Raw genomic sequence first — 23,835 nt, forward strand, 5'->3', positions numbered from 1 at the left:
ACTGCTCCTATATACAAGAATATAACTACTATAATACTGCCCCTATATACAATAATATATCTACTATAATACTGCTCCTATATACAAGAATATAACTACTATAATACTGCTCCTATATACAAGAATATAACTACTATAATACTGCTCCTATATACAAGAATATAACTACTATAATACTGTCCCCTATGTACAATAATATAACGACTATAATACTGCTCCTATATACAAGAATATAACTACTATAATACTGTTCCTATATACAAGAATATAACTACTATAATACTGCTCCTATATACAAGAATATAACTACTATAATACTGCTCCTATATACAAGAATATAACTACTATAATACTGCTCCTATATACAAGAATATAACTACTATAATACTGCCTCCTATATACAACAATATAACTACTATAATACTGCCTCCTATATACAATAATATAACGACTATAATACTGCACCTATATACAAGAATATAATTACTACAATACTGCTCCTATATACAAGAATATAACAACTATAATACTGCTCCTATATACAAGAATAAAACAACTATAATACTGCTCCTATATACAAGAATATAACTACTATAATACTGTTCCTATATACAAGAATATAACTACTATAATACTGCTCCTATATACAAGAATATAACTACTATAATACTGCTCCTATATACAAGAATATAACTACTATAATACTGCTCCTATATACAAGAATATAACTACTATAATACTGCCTCCTATATACAACAATATAACTACTATAATACTGCCTCCTATATACAATAATATAACTACTATAATACTGCCTCCTATATACAAGAATATAACTACTATAATACTGTTCCTATATACAAGAATATAACTACTATAATACTGCTCCTATATACAAGAATATAGCAACTATAATACTGCTCCTATATACAAGAATATAACTACTATAATACTGTTCCTATATACAAGAATATAACTACTATAATACTGCTCCTATATACAAGAATATAACTACTATAATACTGCCTCCTATATACAAGAATATAACTACTATAATACTGTCCCCTATGTACAATAATATAACTACTATAATACTGCTCCTATGTACAATAATATAACTACTATAATACTGCTCCTATATACAAGAATATGACTACTATAATACTGCTCCTATATACAAGAATATATCTACTATAATACTGCTCCTATATACAAGAATATAACTACTATAATACTGCTCCTATATACAAGAATATAACTGCTATAATACTGCTCCTATATACAAGAATATAACTACTATAATACTGCCCTATTCTATTCTAAGTCTATGAAGACCTCTTGCACCTAGCCAAGCGATTGCTTTTCCGGGCTCATTTTAGCCATCGTAGGGCGACTTAAACCCAGACCCGACCAATCGAGACATTGTAAAAGTAAGGCTTTAATAAAAATATCCCATTTATTCTCTTTATCTAGTAAAAAATATTCCCTCTCCTGTATCCTACATTGACACATATATATATATATATATATATATATATATATATATATATAGCTGTAGAAATATTATCTATAAATATTCATAAGTATAGACTGGAGTTATACTTTAAGCATCCCCAGACTCTCTTCTCGGGATCCTTGCGGTAATATGAGCAGACACTGATACTAACATTAGATGTCGGCGGTCACTATCACTCCAATACTAGAGGACATGATTTCTCCGTCTCTTGCGCGGAGATCCCAGTGTCCACTCTCCGCTCGGCCCCCATGTTTTAAGCCTCTGCCCTTTTCAACAACCGTACATGCATTAATACAGTCACATCCACAAAGCTGCCTCCCGGGAAGGCTTAGGACATCCATCTCCTACCTAAGACGTTAAGGAGACAGACATTGCCATGGCAACAGGTTCAACAGATACAAAGCAAGAAACAAAAATTTGTACTATCAACTTTTTTTTTTTTTTAGTGATCACTTGTGATCAGATCTTCTGCAAACTCTTCCCCTTAAGGGGGTACTCCGCTGCCCCAGCGTTTGGAACATTTTGTTACTAAGGCTTGGAGAGGGCACCGGGGGTCGAGATGTCACGGCCATGCCCCTCGTGACATCGCGCCATGCCCCCTCAATGCAAGTTGCATTGAGGTGATGTGGCATGACATCACAAGGGGGCATGACATCACAAGGTGGGGTGGCCGTGACGTCATGAACATCGGGTGCTGCACAGAGATCGCGGGGGTCCCAGCTGTGGGATCACCGCGATCAGACATCTTATCCCCTATCCTTTGGATAGGGGATAAGATGTCTAGGGGCAGAGTTAAAGTTAAAGCTTGACTAAAATCCCAGTGTTTTTAAGACCCCGATTTGGGCCACAAAGAAATATTTCAAATCAGTCTTTGAGATCCTGATCCAGTAGGTTCCTCTTTTATCAACTTCAAGAGTCTCAGTTAAATCTTTCAGATGAAGTCTTCTAGAAACACTATAAAAGCTACAAGAGTAAGTAAAGAACATCTACAGGGCCGGACTGACCCGCCAGAACAGGAGGTTCTTTGCTCTAGGTCTTACACATTACTGGGCCCCAAAGGACAACAAGAAGACAACCCCAAATGCTTGCCGATAGGTCAATCTTCTTATGGGTTGAGTTACAATAACCTACAGATGTATACATATTGTGTATAGATGGGGGAGGGGTGAACCTTCAGAGTCATCTCCTCTGGTGGACCCAACGAATTGAAGTCCAACATTACGTTACTTTAATACCAAAATTTGGTAAAGATATGTTCGTTCTGGCCCATACTATGTCTTGGAAGCTTTTTGTCTTCATTGAGCAGCTACGAGTCTGAACTCAAGAACGATGTTAGTTCATTTCCACCAATATCCATACATCTTATTGTCCTTCTAGGAAGCATTGAGTAATGTTTCTTTAGGATATCTTTAGTTCCCTTCTTTTCTCCCGTTCATGGGGTGCCCAGTGGTCTGGAGGAATCTGAATGGTTACCACCCACTTGTCGCACGTTCCTCTTTCCATGATCTTCATTTATGTGGGACACTTCTGTGGACGCGGCATCAAAGCCAGGCTCAGCATGAGCCGCGTTGACCACGTGAACTTTATTCCGACCCTTCTTCCTCAAGAGGCAGCTGAAGACTTTCTGGAATCCCTTACGGAAGTGTTTGGATACCAAAGCATAAACTATAGGGTTGAGGCAAGAGTTTGCGTAGGCCATGCAATGAGACAACAGTCGGAAGGCATAGGTGGCCTGGTTGAATGGAAAATCACCATAGAGATAACACATGACCACCACATGGTGAGGAAGCCAGCACAGGCAGAAGAGGACGGTGACAATGATGATCATCTTAGTCACTTTTCTTTTAGCTTTTTTAGACTCTGACATGTCTTCTAGAGGATCAACAGCAGTCCACAAATACTTAATGGTCCTGGTGTAAGACAGGCTGACAATAAGTACAGGGATGACGTATCCTACTATAAAGGTGCCAGTATCCATAATTTTACGGGTCCTTTCCTTCCAGCCTGGCATGCAAATGTGGCTGGTCTCGAAATCCATCAGGTCGTAATAGCTCAGATAAGGTCCAGCAAAGACCACTGAGAGGCCCCATATAATAGCCAAGGTCGCAACTGCATTGCACGGAGTTCTCAGCTCTCTGGAGCGTAGCGGATAACGGATGGCCAAGTATCTGCAGAAGAAATAATAAATTTAGTGCTAGCATTCTTATCTTTACATATGATACACATATGATAGTGTTTACAAGATATGCTGGCACCCAACACTTAAAGGGGTACTCCGCCCATAGACATCTTATTCCCCCAATCTCCCTGCTGCAGTGGCGTCTGTTTAGAGCATCGGATGCAGCGCCAGAGGCTCGTGATGTCACGGCCATGCCTGCTCGTGATGTCACTGCCATGCCCCCTCAATACAAATCTATAGACTTGCATTGACGGGGCGTGTCCGTGACATCACGAGCGGGGCATGACTGTGATGTCACGAACCTCCACCCCGCATCGCTAGTCATCCGACATGGAGAGAAGTTCGCTCCGTGGCACTGGATATCTGGGGTGCAGCAGCCGAGATCGCTGAGGTCCCCAGCAGCGGGACCCCCCTGATCAGACATCTTATCCCCTATCCTTTGGATAGGGGCTAAGATGTCTAGGGGCGGAGTACCCCTTTTCCCCGTCTGGGGAAACAAAGGATCAGAAATAATGGAACTCAACATCCTTTCTTCCAGTGAGACATTCGAGCTGCCCCATATGAACAGAGATGCCCTACATGTACATACTTTTCTTTTAAGGGGATGTTCCTCTACTTGTAAAGTTGGCGTGCTCGGCGGGACATTGTGAATAACCCACTACATTACACAACAATTCAACAAATTGTCACGGTACTTGCTGATACATTCAGCTTACTGTCACTAAGACAATCTGTTCCTTAAGACAACTTTTTGCCTATACACTAGGAATATTTCAGTAAAGCCCTCCACAAACTGGCACACCTCTAGGACACTTATCGACATACCTGTCAACAGACACTGCTGCCAGGGTGAAGCTGCTGGCATACATGGTCAAGTAGATGAAGAAGTGGACCGCTTTGCACATGAAAGCTCCGAAAACCCAGTCTTCCAGGGAGTAGATGGTGGCCTGGAAGGGCACGCAGAAGATGATGAAGGAGAAATCGGCCACACTGAGGTTGAGGATGAAGAGGTTGGTGGTGTTGTGAGTTCTCTGTCCGCTCCTTAACAGGACAGCTAGGACCAGACTGTTGCCCACCGTGCCCAGCAGAAAGATGAGTGAGAAGATAACTGGGACGACCACGCTGGCTGGGTTAAAGAGGCTGAGGTCGGATGAGTTCCAGGGGACGGCTAGGGCCGCAAAGTCCTCGTGGTCCGACATGGACCCTACTGGAGGAGCTGCAAAATAAATACAAAGTGAATTATGGGAATAATGGTAAAATTAGATAATTTTCGTTAAAAAAAAACTTTCTCTTTGTGTAATAATAATAAAAAGAAGAATAATATCCTTCATTATCTGCTGCACGTAATCCTGGGGTCATCTGATTAGAAGTCGACCCCTAACCGGCAGAGGAGATGCTGAACGCTGTGTGCAGTCACTGGGAGCAATATACCGCCGCAGCTTAATGTTTTACAGAGGAAATTGTCATTTTTTTTGTCCAATTATGTCAAATACATCAGTTAATCAATAAAGGAAGAAAGAAAAAAACAATTTTCTTCAAATCTATTTCGCCGCGACTGGACTCCAGTCACGTGTCAGTGCTTTTAGCACAATTCAGAAAGTCATTGCAGAACAGTGTTTCCCAACCAGGGTGCCGCTAGCTATTGCAAAACTACGACTCCCAGCATGCCCGGACAGCCGAAGGCTGTCCGGGCATGCTGGGAGTCGTAGTTTTGCACACATCTGCAGGCACCTTGGCGTGTAGAGTAGTAAATCTCTAGGCAAAAGCTGCAAAGTTGGCGTCCTCGGCAGGACATTGTGAATAGCCCGCCACATTGACAACATGACATTACAATATTGCACATTGTTTTAAAACTTGCTGTGGCTTCCTGCCACTAAGACAATCTGCCCCCCAAGACTACTTCTTGCCTCCTAAGAATATTTCAGAAAGTGCTTGATAGGAAGGGTGAATAAAGGGTTATAGAACACTGACCCATGCATCGCACTCCATCTATAAAGTGTAGTGCGTCCCCAACAGGTTGTAATAATGACTTGCGTACCCGGGATAAAGAATGTGCACCCTGTCGAGCTATTCCTATCATAAGCAGCTGGAAGCCCCCGATTCTGCTTGAGATCTTTATATGAACCGGCAGCGTCTCGCCCCCCCCCATCCTCCAGACTGGAGACTATTGTAGATATTATGGGGGAAGTGTGAGAAGTGTTCCAGCAGGTGTCCACGGGCCCGTAATGAGAAATCCCTTTATTTCTATCATTTCTATTCAGGATCTCACTCTCGTGATGGAGTCTCCTTATCACATTGTTAGCAGGAACAGTAACGCTTGTTTATTCTTGTTCCGAGCTGCCGATAATACAAAGATAACGGAGATAAGGGAATATACAAGACATTTCTTGGTTGTTCTGGAAAAGTTGAGTGACAACCACTATGGCCGCCATTAAAAATTACCTCTCATGATCTTGTTAAATTTTATAATCCTCCCAGTTCACTGCCCCCATCATGATAAACCACCCCTTGCCTTTATTTTTATTATTTTTTCGTTTTCTACCTTGATATTGCTCTGTATTTTTTTTTGCTCAATCCCAGTCAGATTCACAGACTGGGAAGGAGCGTTTCCCAGCAGGCGTTACATCATCTGAAGCCATACAGGGGAGAACTTCCTCCCTCACTCTGCTACACACAGCCCAGAGCAATTCAGTATGTGATGAGCTATGATTGGATAAGGCTGCACTCCATGCATCGCACTCCATCTATAAAGTGTAGTGCGTCCCCAACAGGTTGTAATAATGACTTGCGTACCCGGGATAAAGAAAGTGCACCCCGTCGAGCTATTCCTATCATAAGCAGCTGGAAGCCCCCGATTCTGCTTGAGATCTTTATATGAACCGGCAGCGTCTCGCTCCCCCATCCTCCAGACTGGAGACTATTGTAGATATTATGGGAGAAGTGTGAAAAGTGTTCCAGCAGGTGTCCACGGGCCCGTAATGAGAAATCCCTTTATTTCTATCATTTCTATTCAGGATCTCACTCTCGTGATGGAGTCTCCTTATCACATTGTTAGCAGGAACAGTAACGCTTGTTTATTCTTGTTCCGAGCTGCCGATAATACAATGATAACGGAGATAAGGGAATTTACAAGACATTTCTTGGTTGTTCTGGAAAAGTTGAGTGACAACCACTATGGCCGCCATTAAAGAGTACCTCTCATGATCTTGTTAAATGTTGTAATCCTCCCAGTTCACTGCCTCCATCATGATAAACCACCCCCTGCCTTTCTTTTTATTATTTTTTAGTTTTCTACCTTGATATTGCTCTGTATTTTTTTTGCTCAATCCCAGTCAGATTCACAGACTGGGAAGGGGCGTTCCCCAGCAGGCATGACATCATCTGAAGCCATACAGGGGAGAACTTCCTCCCTCACTCTGCTACACACAGCCCAGAGCAATTCAGTATGTGATGAGCTATGATTGGATAAGGCTGCACACACACCCTCAGCATTTCCTGATTTTGACTTCTGCCAGGCCAGCAGGAGTCCAAAGTCTGTGCAAGAAATCGGGGGAAATGCGCTCTGGACCAGTAGGGAGACACCTAGTGGCAGCTTTTTTAAACACAAATAAAACATAGAAAACGTCATTATTTTTTGAAAACAAAGTACATTAGAAAGATTTTTTATTTATCATGAGGAGTCCAATAGAAAAAATTTGTTTTAATGAGAGTGCCCATTTAAATCTGCCGCTGGGGCTGTCAGAGCTTTCCCAGGTTCCTAAATCCTAGATCAGTCTTGGCGATCTGTCTTTCCCATACAGTGATGGAAGAGATGTTCAGGACTTTAGAAAAGCTGGATGACCAGCCTTGTGGGACTGCTGATGGCCAGGGAAGGTTCCCACCCTTTGTTTGATAGGACTGTGGTGCTGGTGGATGAAGGGCGCTCCATGGATCATATAGCACAGTGATCTCCAAACTGTGGACCTCCAGCTGTGGCAAAATGATAACTCCCACCATGCCCCGCCAGCTAACAGGTCTATGCTATATGACATCTAGAGACAATGAAATACTTTTAGCCACATAGACTTTTACTAGATAGAAGATGGGTAAGAAAAAATGTCCCGATTACTTTTTAATAAATGATAGACCATAAGGGCATCAGTGATATCACAACGAGCACAGCCTATCAAGTCTGAGGAACCAGTGATATCACAATGAGCACAGCCTATCAAGTCTGAGGAACCAGTGACATCACAACGAGCACAGCCTATCAAGTCTGAGGAACCAGTGATATCACAACGAGCACAGCCTATCAAGTCTGAGGAACCAGTGATATCACAACGAGCACAGCCTATCAGGTCTGAGGAACCAGTGACATCACAAAGAGCTCAGCCTATCAAGTCTCAAGAACCAGTGACATCACAAAGAGCACAGCCTATCAAGTCTCAGGAACCAGTGACATCACAAAGAGCACAGCCTATAAAGTCTCAGGAACCAGTGATATCACAACGAGCACAGCCTATCAAGTCTGAGTAACCAGTGACATCACAAAGAGCACAGCCTATCAAGTCTCAGGAACCAGTGACATCACAAAGAGCACAGCCTATCAAGTCTCAGGAACCAGTGACATCGCAAAGAGCACAGCCTATCAAGTCTCAGGAACCAGTGACATCACAAAGAGCACAGCCTATCAAGTCTGAGGAACCAGTGATATCACAACGAGCACAGCCTATCAAGTCTGAGGAACCAGTGATATCACAACGAGCACAGCCTATCAAGTCTGAGGAACCAGTGATATCACAACGAGCACAGCCTATCAAGTCTGAGGAACCAGTGACATCACAATGAGCTCAGCCTATCAAGTCTCAGGAACCAGTGACATCACAAAGAGCACAGCCTATCAAGTCCCAGGAACCAGTGATATCACAACGAGCACAGTCTATCAAGTCTGAGGAACCAGTGATATCACAACGAGCACAGCCTAGCAAGTCTCAAGAACCAGTGACATCACAAAGAGCACAGCCTATCAAGTCTCAGGAACCAGTGATATCACAACGAGCACAGCCTATCAAGTCTCAGGAACCAGTGATATCACAACGAGCTCAGCCTAGCAAGTCTCAAGAACCAGTGACATCACAAAGAGCACAGCCTATCAAGTCTTATTGTTTTAATGAGAGTGCCCATTTAAATCTGCCGCTGGGGCTGTCAGAGCTTTCCCAGGTTCCTAAATCCTAGATCAGTCTTGGCGATCTGTCTTTCCCATACAGTGATGGAAGAGATGTTCAGGACTTTAGAAAAGCTGGATGACCAGCCTTGTGGGACTGCTGATGGCCAGGGAAGGTTCCCACCCTTTGTTTGATAGGACTGTGGTGCTGGTGGATGAAGGGCGCTCCATGGATCATATAGCACAGTAGTCTCAGGAACCAGTGATATCCCACCGAGCACAGCCTATCAAGTCTCAGGAACCAGTGACATCACAAAGAGCACAGCCTATCAAGTCTCAGGAACCAGTGACATCACAAAGAGCACAGTCTATAAAGTCTCAGGAACCAGTGATATCACAACGAGCACAGCCTATCAGGTCTCAGGAACCAGTGATATCACAAAGAGCACAGCCTATCAAGTCTGAGGAACCAGTGACATCACAATGAGCTCAGCCTATCAAGTCTGAGGAACCAGTGACATCACAAAGAGCACAGCCTATCAAGTCTGAGGAACCAGTGACATCAGAAAGAGCACAGCCTATCAAGTCTCAGGAACCAGTGACATCAGAAAGAGCACAGCCTATCAAGTCTCAGGAACCAGTGACATCAGAAAGAGCACAGCCTATCAAGTCTCAGGAACCAGTGACATCAGAAAGAGCACAGCCTATCAAGTCTCAGGAACCAGTGACATCACAAAGAGCACAGCCTATCAAGTCTCAGGAACCAGTGACATCAGAAAGAGCACAGCCTATCATGTTTCAGGAACAGTGGGACATCACAAAGAGCACAGCCTATCAGGTCTCAGTAACTCAGGAATTAATTCTGTGACATCACAGTAAACAAGCTTATCATAACACAAGAGCCGGTGACATTATAAGAAGCAGCCAATCAATTTACAAACTCCAATGACATCATTTACTAATTCACAAGCTAATGACATCACCTATTCACGAGCCAATGACATCACCTATTCACGAGCCAAATTACACCAAAGAATTTAGAGCCTGTGAATTAACAAATGGCGGTGACATCAAACAGGGCGCAAACCAGGGAGCGACTCTGTTACAAACCAATGACATCACTGATTCTGAAATGACATCACTAATATTAGAGGTCTGAGACTGATCCGTCCCAGTGTCATACCTACAGGCCCATAGACAGACCATAAATGCGGGCACTCAATTGTCAGCAAATCACCACTAGAGGGAGCTCACTACAGAGATATTTTCACAGAGTTTAGCTCCCCCTAGTGGTGGCTGCAGGCACATAGAACTTTCTCATTTCTGTGCGATTTGCAATTGAAATGTTATTTTCCGTGTCGCAGACATCACTCGGTGTGCGGTGCCATGATGTGGGTGACAGCGCTGCTATTAAGTCACAATTAACTATAATGAATTCACTTATTACAGCTTCCGGGTTTAAGGTGCCAGAAAACTCTGAATAAATTTACAAATATTTGGCTTTAACTCTCTGGGTCTGAAAACCTCCGCAGACAGGTGCAGGCTTACAGGGCATGCTGGGAGTTGTAGTTTTGCGTCTACTGAAAATGCTGTACACTTTGCTGCACACCCCAATGCTCTTTCCTGTCCTGATAGTTTGCTACAATGTATCATTGCTGTGGCAAAACTACAACTCCCATCATGCCCTGACAGCCGAAGGCTGTCAGGGCATGATGGGAGTTGTAGTTTTGCAACAGCTAAAGGGCCACCTGTTTGAGGATCACTGTTTAAATGGGAACATTCATAGTTTACAACAAAAAGCTGACAAGGCATGATGGGAGTAGTAGTTTTGCAGCAGCTGGAGATCCACTATATGAGGGACACTGCTTTAAAGCACACCACCAATGCTCTTTCCTGTCCTGACAGTTTGCTTCAATGTATCACTGCTGTAGCAAAACTACAACCCCCATCGTGCCCTGACAGATAAAGGAAATAATGGCAGGATGGGGGTTGTAGTTTTGTCGTGGCAATGATACGTTGCAGCAAACTATCAGGACAGAAAAAAAATATCGGGATGTGCAGCAAAGTGTATAGGATTTCCAGTGGTCACAATACTACAACTCCCATCAACTCCCATATTCAAAAAAAAATCTTCTCATCCAGTGACAGAGAGAACAGATATGCCAGTGTTTCCCAACCAGGGCGCCTCCAGCTGTTGCAAAACTACAACTCCCAGCATGTCCTGATTTCCTTTGCACAATGGGAGTTGTAGTTATGCAACAGCTGAGGGGGACACTTTGCTATACAGTATACTGCACCACCACCACCGCTCTCGATAGTTTGCTACAATGTAGCAATCCAGATAAAATGTATCAGCCTGTTAAAGCAGGAAAAAACTTTTTATATATATATATAAACTGGCTCCAGAAAGTTAAACAGATTTGTAAATTACTTCTATTAAAAAATCTTAATCCTTTCAGTACTTATGAGCTTCTCAAGTTAAGGTTGTTCTTTTCTGTCTAAGTGTTCCCTGATGACGCGTGTCTCGGGAACCGCCCAGTTTAGAAGAGGTTTGCTATGGGGATTTGCTTCTAAACTGGGTGGTTCCCGAGACAGGTGTCATCAGAGAACACTTAGACAGAAAAGAACAACCTTAACTTCAGAAGCTCATAAGTACTGAAAGGATTAAGATTTTTTAAATAGAAGTAATTTACAAATCTTTGAAACTTTCTGGAGCCAGTTGATATATATAAAAAAAAGTTTTTTCTTGGATAACCCCTTTAAGCTCATGGAGACTTGTCTATCCTGGGTGCAAATGTAACAACCCTCCAGCTGTGAGAAGTATTGGGTCAGGACAGGTTATTCAGCCTTTTGGATGGTGGAAAAAAAAAATCTTCTCATCCAGCGACTGAGAGAACAGATATGCCAGTGTTTCCCAACCAGGGTGCCTCCAGCTGTTGCAAAACTACAACTCCTAGCATGCCCGTACAGCCTTCGGGAGTTGTAGTTTTGCAACAGCTGGAGGCACCCTGGTTGGGAAACATTGGTTTACAGAGTGACAGGACGTCTTCACATGTCCCCTCCCCATCCTCCGGCATACTACCGATCCTAAATTTCCACCAATTCCCTTCCCCGGGGCGGCGATAATGAGTAGGAGAATTACTGCCCGGCCTCCTGTCCAAGTCAATTACAGAAAACCAACATTAAACACGGGCAGCGCCAACTCCCTGCCATGTAAAACCGCCACCTCACACATAGAAGTGTGCCAGCGCTCTGCCTGCTGACTCCTGCCACACTGTCAGGTATATAGGGGCTGCCAAGTTATCAAGAGCGGTAATTACAGCCCAGGAGAACAAGGGGGCGGCACTGCCAGAGGGGGGCACAGGCTATACTGGGGGCAAACATAAAGCTGATCTATGTCCCTGCACTACCGCTATATGGGCAGCAGTACTGTACTGAAGAGATCAGGGGTACATCTGAACCCCTCACAAATTCACTGACAAATACTGTATATATCAAATATAGTGTGTATATATTCAACTGTATGGATGTACTGTATTATAGTAGTTATATTCTTGTATGTAGGAGCAGTATTATAGTAGTCATATTCTTGTATATAGGAGGCAGTATTATAGTAGTTATATTCTTGTATATAGGAGCAGTATTATAGTAGTTATATTCTTGTATATAGGAGCAGTATTATAGTAGTTATATTCTTGTATATAGGAGCAGTATTATAGTAGTTGTATTCTTGTATATAGGAGCAGTATTATAGTAGTTATATTCTTGTATATAGGATACATTATTATAGTAGTTATATTCTTGTATATAGGGGGCAGTATTATAGTAGTTATATTCTTGTATGTAGGAGCAGTATTATAGTGGTTATATTCTTGTATATAGGAGACAGTATTATAGTAGTTATATTCTTGTATATAGGAGCAGTATTATAGTAGTTATATTCTTGTATATAGGAGCAGTATTATAGTAGTTATATTCTTGTATATAGGATGCAGTATTATAGTAGTTATATTCTTGTATATAGGAGCAGTATTATAGTAGTTATATTCTTGTATATAGGGAGCGGTATTATAGTAGTTATATTCTTGTATATAGGGAGCAGTATTATAGTAGTTATATTCTTGTATATAGGAGCAGTATTATAGTAGTTATATTCTTGTATATAGGAGCAGTATTATAGTAGTTATATTCTTGTATATAGGAGCAGTATTATAGTAGTTATATTCTTGTATAAAGGAGCAGTATTATAGTAGTTATATTCCTGTATATAGGAGCAGTATTATAGTAGTTATATTCTTGTATATATGAGACAGTATTATAGTAGTTATATTCTTGTATATAGGAGGCAGTATTATGGTAGTTATATTCTTGTACATAGGAGCAGTATTATAGTAGTTATATTCTTGTATATAGGAGCAGTATTATAGTAGTTATATTCTTGTATATAGGAGCAGTATTATAGTAGTTATATTCTTGTATATAGGAGCAGTATTATAGTAGTTATATTCTTGTACATAGGAGCGGTATTATAGTAGTTATATTCTTGTATATAGGAGGCAGTATTATAGTAGTTATATTCTTGTATATAGGAGCAGTATTATAGTAGTTATATTCTTGTATATAGGAGCAGTATTATAGTAGTTATATTCTTGTATATTGGAGCAGTATTATAGTAGTTATATGAATCCAAAAAGCGAGTAAAGAAAGAAGTACCGCACTCACCCACTGTCAAAAGCCGGGAAAGGGAGAGGTTTATTTCAGATCATAAGATCGGAATGACAGGTGCAGGACGTGGAGGAGGGAAAAAAAGCCACACACGACTAGTTTCACGCCGGACGGCGCTTTCTCTGGCTGACTTGGCTGCATCAGTTGGCAGGAAAAGGAGGGGTTTAAAACGCCAAACTGATGACGTATACAGATGCAGAAAAGATATTATTAAGGCTCGTACACAGAAAAAAATATATCCAATCGAAAAAGCAAAAAAGTAGGGGGGAGGGGAGGGGGGGAAAAAAAGAATTAAAAAGGAGAAAAAATGTATATATCAGGACCAACAAAAGAAAAAAAGGCAAAGTTATAAGAAGACACTGAGGTCTTGGCGGTCATTAAGTCCAGTTCCTTCAAGCGCTCTTGTGCGCATGATCCATCTCTCTTCTTTGCGTAGCAATGTTTTGTGACGATCAATTCCTGGTGAGCAGGTTTTAACTCTTTCGATCCCGAAGAAGCGCATAATGTTGGCGTCTCCCGAATGCACTGATCGTATGTGCGTTATGAGGCGGGCACAGCCGTGTCCGGTGTGAATTGACCTCAAGTGTTCCCGGAATCTGATTTTCAGCGGTCGAATAGTGGATCCAATGTAAAAGCACATACATGGGCAGACTATAGCGTAAACGACATATTCGGTCCTGCAGCAGATGAAGTCGGTGATTCTTATTTCCTTCCCAGCGAGCTGATATTCTTTACCAGGTAAGAAGAATTTACAGTGTGAACAGTTACCACATTTGTGATTGCCTGAAGGGATTGTTGCCGATAGCCAGTCCTTTTCTTTTTGAGTGGAAGGGAGTGCACTGCGAACTAGTACATTAGAAATGCTTTTGCTCCTTCTAAACGATATTATTGGTTTTTTAACCGCTGCTTCTTTGAACAAAGGATCGTTTTCTATGAGAAACCAGTTATTTTTTATTACTTGTTTTATTGTGTCCGCCAACACGTTGTATCTGAATGAAAAAATAAATTGAGGTTGTAGGGAATTATCTATAGTTTTTTCTTTTTTGTTGCGATTTTTTTTATAAGTTTTTTTGACTAAATCCAATCTTGGGATTTTGGTGGCTTTCTCAAGTGCCTTATTTAGTTCAGATGGAGGATAGCCTCTTTTTAGGAATCGATTATATAAATCTTTTGATTGTAGTTGGAAATCTTCTTCATTTTTATTTATTTTCCTAAGCCTCAAAAACTGACTGTAGGGAAGAGCCTGTTTGGTATGGGAGGGGTGAAAACTGTTAAAGTGCAGAAGGTTGCTGGAAGCTGTGGGCTTACGATAGCCCTTGGTGAAAAACTGATTATTTTCGACTATAAGTAGAACATCTAGAAATTCCATGGTAGATTCACTGATTTTTTTAGTAAATTTCATATTCATATGATTCTCCCCTATAAAGGCAACAAATTCTTCAAAGTCCTTGGTGGTACTGTCCCAGATTATCAAGATGTCGTCTACATAACGGAAGTATTTTATGATATGATGGAAGAATGGATTGGTATTGTTCAAGATATACCTGCTTTCAAAAATAGCCAGAAAAATAATAGCAAATGAACATGCTACTGGCGTCCCCATGGCCGTCCCTGTACACTGGGCATACCACTGGTCTTGAAAAATAAAGCAATTATTTTGCAAAATTAGCTGAAGTGCCTCACAGACAAATGATACAAACAGGTCATCTTTTTCGGCATTATTCAAAAATTCTTGAACGGCAAGGACACCTAACTCCTGCGGAATTCTTGTGTACAAACCTTCGACATCTATTGATGTCAATTTATAAGAATTGTGCCACTCTAATGTTTCAAGAGACAATAAAAGATGGTCAGTATCTTTCACGTAAGATGGAATATCAGCCAATAGGGGGTGCAAGAGCCATTCCACATACTGTGAGAGTGGCTCTGTCACTCCTCCTATTCCGGCCACTATGGGCCGTCCAGGGGGGTGCTCCAGGTTTTTGTGGGTTTTTGGGAGAAAGTACCATTTGGGGTTAATAGGATGGGCAGGTAAGAGTTTTTCCGCATCCTTTTGCTTTAAAAATCCATTCTCTGTATACTTCCTTAGTAGATTTTTAATTTTGTTACTGATATGGTTGGTGGGATCAGATTTAAGGGGGGTATATGTATTGCGGTCATGGAGTTGTCGAATTATAGTAGTTATATTCTTGTATATAGGAAACAGTATTATAGTAGTTATATTCTTGTATATAGGATCCGTATTATAGTAGTTATATTCTTGTATATAGGAGCAGTATTATAGTAGTTATATTCTTGTATATAGGAGCAGTATTATAGTAGTTATATTCTTGTATATAGGAGCAGTATTATAGTAGCTATATTCTTGTATATAGGAGCAGTATTATAGTAGTTATATTCTTGTATATAGGAGGCAGTATTACAGTAGTGATATTCTTGTATATAGGAGCAGTATTATAGTTGTTATATTCTTGTATATAGGAGCAGTATTATAGTAGTTATATTCTTGTATATAGGAGCAGTATTATAGTAGTTATATTCTTGTATATAGGAGCAGTATTATAGTAGTTATATTCTTGTATATAGGAGCAGTATTATAGTAGTTATATTCTTGTATATAGGAGCAGTATTATAGTAGTTATATTCTTGTATATAGGAGCAGTGTTATAGTAGTTATATTCTTGTATATAGGAGGCAGTATTATAGTAGTTATATTCTTGTATATAGGAGCAGTATTATAGTAGCTATATTCTTGTATATAGGAGCAGTATTATAGTAGTTATATTCTTGTATATAGGAGGCAGTATTACAGTAGTGATATTCTTGTATATAGGAGCAGTATTATAGTAGTTATATTCTTGTATATAGGAGCAGTATTATAGTAGTTATATTCTTGTATACAGGAGCAGTATTATAGTAGTTATATTCTTGTATACAGGAGCAGTATTATAGTAGTTATATTCTTGTATATAGGAGCAGTATTATAGTTGTTATATTCTTGTATATAGGAGCAGTATTATAGTAGTTATATTCTTGTATATAGGAGCAGTATTATAGTAGTTATATTCTTGTATATAGGAGCAGTATTATAGTAGTTATATTCTTGTATATAGGAGCAGTATTATAGTAGTTATATTCTTGTATATAGGAGCAGTATTATAGTAGTTATCAAACATATGTAGAAAGTAGGGACGTCACTCACCGGGGTACTGTGCCGATAATTCTTTATTTCTTTAAGGTGCAAAGACAGACAAGGTGCACGGACGTTTAAAAGATGTTGTAACCAGTAGCAACTTTCATTCCAAAACGAACACCTCAGACTGGCTGTCAAGAATCGGCCCCACGGGCAACCACAAATGCGGGACTTGCATTTGGTGTCCCCATATTAAGACAGGAAAGTCTACGGTGATAGGCGGTGAAGAAATCTATATCAAAAATCTTATTACCTGTAGAACACAATGGGTTATTTATGCTATGGTTTGCCCGTGTGGCCGCTTCTACATCGGCAGCACTAAACGTGCATTGAACACACGTTTTAGGGAACATGTGTATTCAGTTAGATCTAAAAAAGGTGCTCCCCGTTTTATTGAACACATGAATTCTGTACATGGAGGGAACTGTAAGGATTTACTCTTTCAGGGGCTAGAAGTGATCCGCAGCAAAGAAAACACAGATAAAAGAAAAATTTTACTTCAAGCGGAAGCTAAATGGTTAATTAAATTGAATGCTGCTGGAAACCTGGGGCTGAATGAAAGAGTCGATTACAGTGTCTTTTTATGATATACCTTCTGGTACTATTTATTGCAGAGTGTCCTTTTGATAAAGAAAGTCGGTTGATTTATGTTTTTAATGTTTTAACATATATGTTCTTGATTAAGTAGTTTGCACCTGTTCTATGCACGTCACCAGAGAGTAGCTTCAAAAAGGTGATGCAGCACGGAACAGACAGGGTCTGAAGAAGCGTGAATGCGCACGCGCAACAGCTGTCACCCAGTCTTACTCTGATTAGCTGAGTCCTTGGAAACGTCCGTGCACCTTGTCTGTCTTTGCACCTTAAAGAAATAAAGAATTATCGGCACAGTACCCCGGTGAGTGACGTCCCTACTTTCTACATATGTTTGATACGAAGATGTCTTGTCATTAGGGACTTGGAACCCGAAGGGTTACAGTGCCTGCCAGCACTGTTAAGGGAACTGTGGAGCCCGAGCTCAGGGCGTCTTTCATTTTCGCTGCACTAGCTGAGAGTGCGATCGTAGGAATTTAGGGGTAGTTGTGCCGGCTGCTCGCTTCTGTGCACCGCTTGTGAATTATAGTAGTTATATTCTTGTATATAGGGAGCAGTATTATAGTAGTTATATTATTGCACATGTATGGAAAAAGTTAAAGCGTACCTGGCAGATCCAACAAAAATTTTTATATATCACCCAGTACCTAATCCTGACCATGTACATCTGACCATGTTTTTATGTGTCTAGCACCTTTATTTATTTTTTTATTACACTTTTAATTTAGCTCACTAGTCTGAATTCCTCTCAAATGGAGGGGGCGTGGCCTCACTGTGCAGGTCTCCGCCCCCTCCCTCAGTATGGAAGTGTGTCCATGACATAGGTGATGACTCATGGACACAGCAGGACTAGTATGTGTCCAAGCAGGCGGGGGGGGGGGGGGCAGTTGTTTGACTGGCAGTTGTTTGACTCGGTTATACATGCTTTACAACATATCAAAAGTTTTTGTATCTGACAGTGCCCATTAGAGTTTTGCAGATCTCAGGAGCAGGTGGCTGAGCGTTCGGAGGCTCTATGAAGGATTAACCCCTTCACGATGAGCGACATACATGTACGGCGCCGCAAAGTGTCACTTGGCGCGCGGCGACGTACATGTACGTCGCGGGGTTCCGGGAGCGCCGTGTCACCGGTAGGGGTGATCGGGCCGGGATGACTGCTGTTATCTAACAGCAGGCATCCCGGCACATCGTCGAGGGGGGTCCTGAGACCCCCCCCATGACCGCGATGCGCGCAAATCACAGGTCAATTCAGACCTGGGATATGCGCGATTCTGGGTCATACGGGTCACTGGTGACCCGGTGACCCGGAAAATAAGAGGGATCGGGGGTGTCCGAGACACCCTCGATCCCCCTGAAGGGATAGGAGTTTGGTGGCAGGGGTGCCACCCCTCCTATCCCTGCTATTGGTCGGCCAAGCGACCGACCGATAGCAGACCGGGGGAGGGGGGGTTAAAGTTCGGTTCCCCCGCTTTGCCCACCTATCGGTGTCGGGCAAAACGGGGGAACCGTCCAGGGAAGGTCGGCGCCGAAGGTCCCTTACCTAGATCCCCGAGCGCGATCCTTCCCCCACGTGCGGCGGCGGCGGCAGCAATACTGTCAAGGTTTTCCAGCCAGTGTGCCTCCAGCTGTTGCAAGACTACAACTCCCAGCATGCATGGTCTGTCAGTGCATGCTGGGAGTTGTAGTTTTGACCCCCCTTCCATGTGAATGTACAGGCTACATTCACACTGGCGGCAGATTACAGTGAGTTCACCGCTACAAATTTGAGCTGTGGCAAATTTTCCGCCGCAGCTCAAACTCCTAGCGGGAGACTCAGTGTAATCCGCCGCCAGTGTGAATGTAACCTAAAAACACTACACTACACTAACATAAAATAAAGAGTAAAACACTACATATACACACGTACACTGCCCCCCCCCCACCCCCCTCCCCAATAAAAATGAAAAACGTATTGTATGGCAATGTTTCTAAGATGGAGCCTCCAGCTGTTGCAAAACAAAAACTCCCAGCATTTCTGGACAGCAATTGACTGTCCAAACATGCTGGGAGTTTTACAACAGCTGGAGGCACCCTGTTTGGGAATCACTGGCATAGAATACCCCTATGTCCACCCCTATGCAAGTCCCTAATTCAGGCCTCAAATGCGCATGGCGCTCTCACTTTGGAGCCCTGTCGTATTTCAAGGCAACAGTTTAGGGCCACATATGGGGTATCGCCGTACTCGGGAGAAATTGCCTAACAAATTTTGGGGGGCTTTTTCTTCTTTTACCCCTGATAAAAAGGAACAGTTGGGGGTCTACACCAGCATGTTAGTGTAAAAAAATAAAATTTTTACACCAACATGCTGGTGTTGCCCTATACTTTTCATTTTCACAAGAGGTAAAAGGGAAAAAAGCCCCCCAAAATTTGTAACGCAATGTCTCCCGAGTATGGAGATACCCCATATGTGGGCACAAAGTGCTCTTTGGGCGCACAACAAGGCTCAGGAGTGAGAGTGCGCCATGTACATTTGAGGTGATTTGCACAGGGGTGGCTGATTGTTACAGCGGTTCTGACAAACGCAAAAAAAACAAAACCCCACATGTGACCCCATTTTGGAAACTACACCCCTCACGGAATGTAATGAGGGGTGCAGTGAGAATTTTCCCCCCACTGGTGTCTGACGGATCTTTGGAACAGTGGTCCGTGAAAATTAAAAATTTTGCACGGCCCACTGTTCCAAAGATCTGTCAGACACCAGTGGGGGGTAAATGCTCACTGTACCCCTCATTACATTCTGTGAGGGGTCTAGTTTCCAAAATGGTATGCCATGTTGAGGTTATTTTGCTGTCCTGGCACCATAGGGGCTTCCTAAATGCGACATGCCCCCCTAGCAAAATTTGCTCTAAAAAAGCCAAATATGACTCCTTCTCTTCTGAGCATTGTAGTTCGCCCAAAGTGCACTTCAGGTCCACTTATGGGGTACCTCCATACTCAGAAGAGATGGGGTTACAAATTTTGGGGGGTCTTTTCTGCTATTAACCCTTGCAAAAATTTGAAATTTGGGGGGAAACACACATTTTAGTGAAAAAAAAATTATTATTTTTACATATGCAAAAGTCGTGAAACACCTGTGGGGTATTAAGGTTCACTTTATTCCTTGTTACGTTCCCCAAGGGGTCTAGTTTCCAAAATGGTATGCCATGTGGGTTATTTTTGCTGTTCTGGCACCAAAGGGGCTTCCTAAATGTGACATGCCCCCCAAAAACCATTTCAGAAAAACGAACACTTTACATAGACATATGAGGTATGTCCTTACTCGAGAAAAATTTGGCTACAAATACAAGTATGCATTTTCTCCTTTTACCCCTTGTAAAAATTCAAAAATTGGGTCTAAAAGAACATGCGAGTGTAAAAAATGAAGATTTTGAATTTTTTCCTTCACTTTGCTGCTTAAAACATTTACTGAATGTCATTTTGAATACTTTGGGGGGTGTAGTTTTTATAATGGGGTCATTAATGTCGTATTTCTAATATGAAGACCCTTCAAATCCACTTCAAACCTGAACTGGTCCCTGAATTTTTTTTGAAAATTTTGTGAAAAAATGGAAAATTGCTGCTGAACTTTGAAGCCCTCTGGTGTCTTCCAAAAGTAAAAACTCGTCAGTTTTATGATGCAATCATAAAGTAGACGTATTGTATATGTGAATCCAAAAAAAAAATTATTTGGAATATCCATTTTCCTTACAAGCAGAGAGCTTCAAAGTTAGAAAAATGCAAAATTTTTAATTTTTTCATCAAATTTGGGGATTTTTCACGAAGAAAGGATGCAAGTTACTACAAAAATTTTCCACCTTGTTAAAGTAGAATATGTCACGAAAAAACAATCTCAGAATTAGAATGATAACTAAAAGCATTCCAGAGTTATTAATGTTTAAAGTGACAGTGGTCATATGTGCAAAAAAGGGCTTCGTCCTAGAGGTGAAAATGGGCTCCGTCCTTAAGGGGTTAAAGGGGTATTCCAGGAAAAAACTTTTTTTTTTTTTTTTTATATATCAACTGGTTCCAGAAAGTTAAACAGATTTGTAAATCACTTCTATTAAAAAAATCTTAATCCTTTCAATAATTATCAGCTGCTGAAGTTGAGTTGTTCTGTCTGGCAACAGTGCTCTCTGCTGACATCTCTGCTTGTCTCGGGAACTGCACAGAGTAGAAGAGGTTTGCTATGGGGATTTGCTTCTAAACTGGGCGGTTTCCGAGACACGTGTCATCAGAGAGCACTTAGACAGAAAAGAACAACTCAACTTCAGCAGCTCATAAGTACTGAAAGGATTAAGATTTTTTTTAATAGAAGTCATTTACAAATCTGTTTAACTTTCTGGAGCCAGTTGATCTATAAAAAAAAAAAAGTTTTTCCCTGAATAACCCCTTTAAGCCTGTTTGTCTCCTGAGATTTCCCGGTATTTGCCTTTTATACCATCATTTCCTCACAGACTCTTCTACACATGGGATATCAGTGCAGTATGGAGAAATAGCTTCCTGTCCTGCAGAGCTTACAATCTATTGTTAATGCTGCTGTTCTATTCAGTCTGAGCCCTTTACACCCTCCATCTCTCTTATCAGATCCCAGCAAGATCCAATCTCATCCACAGAAAGTTGAGTTGATCCCTGCCAGATGGGACGACGTGTAAACACATGGAGACAGCTGCCAATAAAAAGTCTGTAACCCCCCCCCCCCCTCTGCTCTAGGAAGCCTCCTGCTGGAGATGACCCTGCATTAAATATCTACTAGACCAGTGTTTCCCAACCAGGGTGCCTCCAGCTGTTGCAAAACTACAACTCCCAGCATGCCCGGACAGCCTTTGGCTGTCCGGGCATGCTGGGAGTTGTAGTTTTGCAACAGCTGGAGGCACCCTGGTTGGGAAACACTGTTCTAGACCATCACAGGTGTGTGCACTTACCCATCCACCGGTGCTATAGGTGCCAGGGTCGGGGGTTATGCCCAGTCCATAGAGGTGGCAGGGGATGATGTCTGGTCTCCTGGATGCAGCGCTCAGTATACACAGCTCTGTATTACTGCTCCCAGCCCGGATTACCTTGTAATAGATGTGACTGCTCCTCCTCTGCCTGCCAGGCACCAATGCACAGCCCCTCATAGTGCGAGTGATGTGGAGGGGGGGGGCACTGACACCAAGAAAGGGGAGATTAGCAATCATCACCGATCAATACAATAATAACTGAGCGACTAACAAAAAGCGTAAATCACTGCCGGAAACCATTGCGTAGAGAGAGGGGCTGCAACTTCATCATATACTTTGGGTTGTAATTTCTAACCAAATTCTAGATCTCTACTCTGGAATGCAAATCCTTATTACATTTAGATTTCTATTCCGCATTGCAAATCCTCATCATATTGTAGATCTCTTCTCTGGGTTGCAATTCTTCACAATATTCTAGATCTCCAATCTGGGACATAATTCCATACCATATTCTAGAGCTCTACTTTGGATGGCCATTTCTGACTATATTCTAGATCTCTACCCCGAGCTACAATTCCTCACTATATTCTAGATCTCTGCTCCGAAATACAATTCCTCACTATATTCTAGATCTCTACTCCGAGCTACAATTCCTCACTATATTCTAGATCTCTGCTCCGAAATACAATTCCTCACTATATTCTAGATCTCTGCTCCGAAATACAATTCCTCACTATATTCTAGATCTCTACTCCGAGCTACAATTCCTCACTATATTCTAGATCTCTGCTCCGAAATACAATTCCTCACTATATTCTAGATCTCTAATCCGAGCTACAATTTCTTACCATATTCCAGATCTCTATTCCGAGTTACAATTCCTCACTATATTCTAGATCTCTACTCCGAGCTACAATTCCTCACTATATTCTAGATCTCTGCTCCGAAATACAATTCCTCACTATATTCTAGATCTCTATTCCGAGTTACAATTCCTCACTATATTCTAGATTTCTACTCTGAGCTACAATTCCTCATCATATTCTAGATCTCTACCCCGAGCTACAATTCCTCACTATATTCTAGATCTCTGCTCCGAAATACAATTCCTCACTATATTCTAGATCTCTATTTCGAGTTACAATTCCTCACTATATTCTAGATCTCTACTCTGAGCTACAATTCCTCATCATATTCTAGATCTCTACCCCGAGCTACAATTCCTCACTATATTCTAGATCTCTGCTCCGAAATACAATTACTCACTATATTCTAGATCTCTACTCCAAGCTACAATTCCTCACTATATTCTAGATCTCTACTCCGAGCTACAATTCCTCACTATATTCTAGATCTCTGCGCCGAAATACAATTCCTCACTATATTCTAGACCTCTGCTCCGAAATACAATTCCTCACTATATTCTAGATCTCTACTCCGAGCTACAATTCCTCACTATATTCTAGATCTCTACTCCGAGCTACAATTCCTCACTATATTCTAGATCTCTACTCCGAGCTACAATTCCTC

At 41.6% G+C, this 23,835-nt stretch overlaps 2 protein-coding genes across 2 annotated transcripts in view; one reads left to right on the plus strand and one right to left on the minus strand.

Moving 5' to 3' along the window:
- Positions 1 to 23,835, plus strand: part of SEPTIN12 (septin 12) — a 220,580-nt gene that overhangs the window by 7,571 nt on the left and 189,174 nt on the right. The window lies entirely within an intron of this gene.
- Positions 1,579 to 22,401, minus strand: LOC130283831 (galanin receptor 2b-like). Its single transcript, XM_056533392.1, has 3 exons — positions 22,288 to 22,401; positions 4,521 to 4,911; positions 1,579 to 3,684 (listed from the first exon to the last, which is right to left on the minus strand). Exons 1-3 carry the CDS (start codon positions 22,289 to 22,291, stop codon positions 2,949 to 2,951), a joined length of 1,131 nt encoding a protein of 376 aa, XP_056389367.1. The 5' UTR covers positions 22,292 to 22,401; the 3' UTR covers positions 1,579 to 2,948.

The sequence above is a fragment of the Hyla sarda genome, chromosome 8 (genome assembly GCF_029499605.1).
Source record: "Hyla sarda isolate aHylSar1 chromosome 8, aHylSar1.hap1, whole genome shotgun sequence".
NCBI lineage: Eukaryota > Metazoa > Chordata > Amphibia > Anura > Hylidae > Hyla > Hyla sarda.

What these genes read in the sequence shown, in the direction of transcription:
- LOC130283831 (XM_056533392.1), bottom strand. An exon ending in GCAGCAGTGTCTGTTGACAG is followed by an intron (nt 3,685 to 4,520) that starts GTATGTCGATAA and finishes TTTCTTCTGCAG; the next exon opens with ATACTTGGCCATCCGTTATC.